Source organism: Crocodylus porosus, unplaced genomic scaffold (assembly GCF_001723895.1).
Source record: "Crocodylus porosus isolate Cpor-Errol unplaced genomic scaffold, CroPor_comp1, whole genome shotgun sequence".
NCBI classification, from domain to species: Eukaryota; Metazoa; Chordata; order Crocodylia; family Crocodylidae; genus Crocodylus; species Crocodylus porosus.
Window position 1 is genome coordinate 5,510,912 of NW_017728928.1, and position 6,786 is coordinate 5,517,697.

Consider the following 6,786-nt stretch of genomic DNA (forward strand, 5'->3'; position numbering starts at 1 on the left):
CCCAGCTGACTTCCTGCCCTTTGGGCAGGGGGCTGGACTCGATGATCTCCCGAGGTCCCTTCCAGCCCTAATGTCTATGAAATCTATGAGATCCAGACCACACTGCCCTCTCCCTGGCCCTTTGTGCCATAGTTGGGATCCTGTGATCCTGTGCTACCTGCACCCAGTTCTAGTTGCTGGGATCAGGGCCCCATAACTCCACACCACCCAGACCTGTGGAGAGCCTCATGGGCTGGATGGTGAGGTGCCAGGGTCTGAGTCTGGCCTGCAAGCTGGTGGGGCTGAACACCTCCTGTTATATAATTATGCAAGAATCATTCAATACTAAATGTGCATAATACTATTTTAATCTAACATTCCCACCTACCAGGTATGTATTCTCACCACTAGGCTGCAGTGTGTGACACTACATGCATATGACTTCTAGGAGTGTAATTTTTTCAGTAGTAGCTTGTTGTTTTCATTGTTTTAACCAGGCTAGAAGTAGGGTGGCGGTGGTGATCTTATTAGTTCGGATTCTGAAATACCACATCTCTCATTCTAACCAGTAACAACATGGTAGTCATAAACCTTCTAGCTCTATCACTTCTGAACTGGGGTAGTATTGCTCCTTTCCAGGACTCTTCCGAAAATGTTATTGAAGAGGAATTGAAGCACTTCTTGTCAAATGCACAAATGGCAGATTTCCAGGCTACGATTGGGTGCATAATGACAAATCTTCTGAATAGATGTAAAACCGAGCCTACGTTTTACCCTCAGAATTGCCTGGTACAGCTGATCCAGACACGAGGGCTCTCGTACAGGTAATACACCTCTTTTTAAACATGCATCAAACATGGTTTTAACTGTTCAAAAATTAATTTTCAAAAATGGGAGTGTAAACTCCCAAACCATTTAGGTGCTTTAGAAAATTTTATCTTTGAATCTTGAATCTCTGGATTCCTTTTATCAAAAAAAAAAAGGCAATTTTCCCCCAGGACTTGCAGGATTTTCATAAGATCTCACTAATTTATGTATGTCCTAATATGGGCATTAACTTTTAATTCTGTCTTGCAGCTTATGTCCAGACTTGATGTCAGTTGCTTTGGAGAAAACAGATGTGCATTTATTGCAACTTTGTCTGCAGCAATTCCCTGACATTCCCGAATCAGTTACTTGTGCCTGTTTGAAGGCATTTTTAAGGTAAGTAGGAAGCATACTATTGTTTTCTTTCTGGTTAACAAAATGCTTGGGTATGAAGAGTGCATTTCTAAGATGCACTGCAGAGTCCTAAAGGTATGTTCTGATGGTTCAGAAGTCAGACACTATTTCAAGAGCCTCCAGAAACTAGAGATTGATTGATTCCATAGTTCTTTTAGAATGTCCTTTATCAGAAGACTACACTGAAGACCCAAATTATTGTCATACTTGTAGTTTGATTGTCTGCCAAAGGGGAGTGTCACAATTGGAATTACTATTGGTACTATTAAAGGTGACCTCTCTGATGCAGGTTTTAGGATGAGACTTGCTCAGTTTTGCCTATAAACAGAGTTCTATGTATCACACCACTATATGTCACCTTTACAAAAAGTGTTGAAGTAGTGAATTTCTGTCTTTAACATTACATGTCATAGATAACATTGTTAGAGCAGGCAAGAATGACTAGTGGAAGTCTGTGTTGTATAATATGTACCTCATAATGCAAGGATCCGTATGAGCTCATTTAAAACTAAAGTGAGCATCAGAAGCAGTCTAGCAATAGTGGTGCGGAGCTCTACTTGTGCTAATTTTACTTTTTGTTATGTTAGCTACCCTATCTCTACACTATACCACATTCTGCAGCATATACGTACCTTCAGTAGCAGTTCTAAAAGTTGCCCGACTGCTTCAGCATCCATCTTCAGTTGGGTTTTTCCAGACTGCCTTAAAGAATTTGTTCTCCATAAAGCATTTAGTCATCTTAGGTTCTCCACATGGTAAAACCACTGTAAGAGGAACAAACCTGGAAATATATTTTTCTGAAGTGTGGCCCATACTCTTTTGCTAACGAGGATAAAGAGAGGACTTTCCTGTCCTTGAACTCTTTAATGGCTTGTTGTATAAATGTTACTAGGGATATATACCTAGCAAGCAAGCTTGTATAGCTTCAGCTGGCTCTCGTGAGTTTATAGGACAAACTAAGCATATGTAACACATTTTAAGTTGATTTTTTTTAGCGTCCAAAATATTGCTCCAGTTTTAACTAAGTTGGTCTAAATTAACAACTTAAATGGATTCAAGTGAAAACTAGCCCTTAGTAACTTCTTAGCTACTATATTAAAAAATGTAGTCCTAGAAGGTGACATGTTACGTCTACCTGTGCAATAAATCTGTTTATTACAGGAATTCTACAAATGGTTTAGATTACCAAAACTTACTGCATGGAGAATCTCATCTAAAATGAACTAACTCCATTTAAAATATTCAAAAATATTGTTAATATTAGCAGCTAGTTGCTTAGAAAATTTGGAATATACCAAATTTTGGAAAAATTATATCTGTTTTTACAAATAAGCTATTGTAGAATCAGATACATGCAAGAGTACCACCAGTTTAAAAAATATACAGATATTAAGCATTTAATATTTTTTCTGAAATTCTTTCCTCTCTGTAGCATTAGTGATGACAGCCTTGAAGGAACAAATGTGAATTTAGATTCTGTAATCTGTTACATTGATATTGCTCACAATAATGAAGTGGAAAAACAAACAGGAACTGTGCAGAATGGTTTCAATTCTGAAATGCTGGAAGATGACATCTCTGATATTCAGTTAACACAGAAATCCCATATGATGGATTCCAGTGATTTATGCCCTGTTGGACCACAAAAGGCAGCACTCCTGTATCCTTTGTAAATATGCATTTCTAGTATTAAATGAATTGGTATTTGCTATCGGCATTGCTCCAGAGTCTGTTTCGCCTGTTGTAACCATTAAAACATTCTTGGTTGAAATACATTGGACTTAACTACTTTGGGTGCCTGTACACAAGTGCGGAGGGTGCTCCGACGTGCTGTAATTGCAGCACATTGGAGCAGACACAGTTAATCAAGTCTGCTGGAGAATGGTAATTGCCATGCTCCATTAGCTTCCCACCTCTCGTGTATCAGCATCCATTCGCTTCAAAATGGTGGCAGGGGTGCTTTATCTGAAGCTCAATTGAATGAGCTTTAGGTAAAGCGCCCCTGCTGCCATTTTGAGTGCAGGGATGCCGATGCATGAGATGCTCTAGGGTGCTTTAATTAGAGCGGCTCTCAGAGGCACTGTAAAGTGCCTCCCCCCACCTGTAGACCACGCATATAGATGCCCTTAATGACCAATTAGTTAAAAGATATGCTTCATATTCATGCTGAAATAATATTTAGAAAAAATAAGCCACTTTTCTTTGAATGTGTTGTACTAGTAAAAATTTGGTCTGAATGTTAGTTTTACTGCCAGAGTATTTAACATTTTTTTTGGCTAGCAAAGGGGGTTACTGCTTCCACGGTAGAAAAGAATTCAGAGTAAACCACAGAACTTGGTCCCTGAGACATAAGTGTATATATCATGACGGAAGTGCAAATACCAGAGAGAAGGCCATTTGGAAACCAAAACAAGTACTTCTCCCTAAAATCCAAGAAAACTACTTCATGGGTTTTTTTAAAGCTGTATTAACTATGGTACAAATACATGGTCCTTTTCTCTGAAGTTGTTTCCTTAATAATCCTACACAGAAATGCCATTCTTCGTTCAGCATACAGCGAAACATTTCTGTTGCCTCATCTGAAAGATCTTTCAGCTCAGCAAGTTATTGTAAGCATGTTATACGTGTTAGAACTAATTAGTTTAGGGCTTTTGCTAAGAATCAAAAAATCTACCATATTCTTTGACTGGATTCCAAGTCACATGGACTTTGTTTTAAATCCATTGGTTTATGAGGTCCAGTAAAAATGCTGTCAAACATTCTGTTTGCTACGTAGGGTATGAAAACTTGAAAGTTTAAGTGAATTTTCACAGAAAGCAGGTGCTTTTGTTTTTCTTGAATATAATTCCTAGAGTAACTTACTTCATAATCTATCTTCGAAACTTGTAGTTATTGCTTGAGATAAAACTTATTATCTGAATTTTAATGTAGAGTGATCATATGTCCCGTTTTAGCTGGGACAATCCTGGATTTCAGAGGCTGGTCGTGGCTGTCTTTTGGGAATTATAATGGGCATCCTGGAAACACAGGGGCACAGGACACAGTCTGGCCAGGAATCAGAGCAGCACAGCGTGCCTTGCAGGCACAGACGGGCACCGCTGCCTGCCCAGCATGCAGCCCCACCCTTACCAGCTTGTGAGAACGGTGGGGGGGAGTGTCCAGATTTCCATATGAGCAGCCTATTTTAATAGCAGTGTCTCTAAGTCACTTTATTTTGCCCCCTTTCCTGGGTTTCTTTCTTGCAATAACAAGGGACATATTTTAAATAATTGTGAAATCATTCATTGGTTGAAGGTAGTTAATAGCATGTATATTACTAGAAGCAGTTAACTATGTGGAATTTATTTATTAGAATAAACAAATACTTTCACTTATCTTGTGTATTTGCATATGTTCTGTTGCCCAGATTCTTAAATTGTTCTTATAGAAGTCTAGTATTGGACCAGTTCCTTTACACTGGTTTTTCTTTTCTTTTGATGGGGGTGATCAGCAATAGAATCTTATGGACAGAATACTCTTGGTCTGACTTTGGTTGTCCCCAAAATTAATGTGTTTTGTTATTGACATCAGTAGTAGCAACAGTGGGCCCTGTTTTGAAATTTAAGGTGGATTTGGGTATTCCTTAAATGACAGTAATGTGGATCCATCAGTGCAGAGCTTGGTGCGAGATCTCTTAGAATGTGCTCAAAATGCACGATTTCATGGATAGTTGAAAACATTCTAATACCTAAAACTAAGTAATTGTTCAGAAAATAATAGCTATAAATCTGTTTAAACTGCTTAAAAAATAGACATTTAACTGTTTTTCTTTTTAGCTCTTTCTCCGGTATTTGCAGTACTTATTTCAGAAATGTAGTGAAAAAGTTAGTATGGATCTTCCTGGTGATCTTTGTCCAACCATAAACCAGGTGAGATATTAGCATTAAGGATTACTGTAAATAGAACTCGGGTATTATAAAAGTATGACATTTATCAACTAGAAACTGATCTGTACTTCCCACAGTGCTGTACAGACTTGATTACACGTTAACGGATGGATGTCTTTCCAAAGTTGCATGAAAGACATTTTTCATGATATGCGGGCAAAAGGGCTTTTCTGCAGACTGAATCTCAATATATGTGTTTCACTTGAATCTTTGTAAACTGAAATCCTTGTGCCTGATTATGTACTTTAAAATACACATGTGAAGATGCTGACTTGTTGCATTTGTTTTTCAGATAATGGACTGGATGTGCCTATTACTAGATGCCCATTTTACAGTTGTGGTGATGCTACCAGAGGCAAAAGGATTGCTTTCTAACCTCCATAAGTTTGTGAGGGCTCAAGTAAGTTATACTTATGTTAATAGGGATTTAGTACCATAGAAATGGATTGTAAATATAAATAATAATAAACATTGTAAAATAACGATCATAAAGCACGACTAGGAAAGCAAAATATTATTACCTAAAATCAAAAGACTACAGTCTTCCATTCTCTACAGCCACAGGAATAACTGTCTTGTAATGGTCCTGTGTTTAGTTAAAATCGTTCAGACTGAAGATGCACCCAACCATTGTGAATTGCTGGCATTATTTTCATGTATGAAAAGAATTATTGTGTAAGCTTTATAACATAGATATTTTCAATTTTCTTTTTAGGTACGATTTTACTCTGAACTCAACAAGATTGAAGGAAGCCTGCAAGAGCTACAAAGAATAAAGCACCAAAAAGACATTCACTTATATTCTATCGAAGTGCTAGAACTTGTTTGAACTTTATACACATTATTCATAAACTTATATTTTATGAATCTCCCTGTTCTTATAAGAATTTATTTTCTCCATATTGGGGAGGGGTGTGAGAAGCTGAGCCTTTCTGTGAATGGTGCTCTGTAGCTACACATGGTGATGGATGCAAGTTTGAAGCCTGTGTTTTAAAGAAATCATCTTTCCACTAGAAATTATGTTGGAGAGTTACTAACCTAAGCCGCAACTACCGTATGAGGAAAATATGTTCACAGTAATAGTAGTATTCACAAATGTGATTTTTAGCAAACATATGTTGGTAAAATGACTTCATAAATATGGTCTTGGTGGACAGTTCAGTATATGAGAAATGACAGTATTAAACCATACAAGAATTATTCATCAGCTATATTTATAAAGTGGAGAATGTTTAAATTAGTGTATAAAATTTTTTTAACACCTTATGCTTGGTTTCCCAATCTGGATCTTGCTGGCAATCTGACTGTACAGGTTGCAAAACATGATACATATGGAGTAAAGATAACCAATTTCTCATCACTTAGATTCTGTTCTTTTTTTCCAAAAGACAAAAATGAGGTTATTAAGTGTCATCAGGTTCTTAGCAATCAGGTCTCACGGTAGAGGTGATAGACCAGCTAGACCACTCTAAACCAATTAGATTTTTGCAAAAAAAAATCTTTAATTGCAAGCTTTTGGGCACAAACACCCTTCATTAGGCATAGGAGAAAAGATTGTAAAAGTTATCCGGGGTAGAAATCGGGTTCTTACTCTTTTTATGAGGTTGGATCCTGAAAAGAGCGCTTTTCTTTCCCGATAGAATAGTGCAGTCAAAGAATA

The 6,786-nt window shown here is 37.4% G+C and overlaps 1 protein-coding gene across 1 annotated transcript in view; it reads left to right on the top strand.

The window, feature by feature from the left end:
• NOL11 (nucleolar protein 11) overlaps nucleotides 1-6,486 on the top strand; it is a 17,618-nt gene extending 11,132 nt beyond the window's left edge. Inside the window, exons 12-18 of the mRNA XM_019542369.1 lie at nucleotides 619-803; nucleotides 1,057-1,182; nucleotides 2,633-2,860; nucleotides 3,731-3,809; nucleotides 5,016-5,108; nucleotides 5,419-5,526; nucleotides 5,842-6,486. Of these exons, the coding sequence (XP_019397914.1) occupies nucleotides 619-803; nucleotides 1,057-1,182; nucleotides 2,633-2,860; nucleotides 3,731-3,809; nucleotides 5,016-5,108; nucleotides 5,419-5,526; nucleotides 5,842-5,955 (933 nt within the window). The 3' untranslated portion in view covers nucleotides 5,956-6,486. The remainder of the gene's footprint in view (nucleotides 1-618; nucleotides 804-1,056; nucleotides 1,183-2,632; nucleotides 2,861-3,730; nucleotides 3,810-5,015; nucleotides 5,109-5,418; nucleotides 5,527-5,841) is intronic.
• Nucleotides 6,487-6,786: the final 300 nt, after the last annotated feature.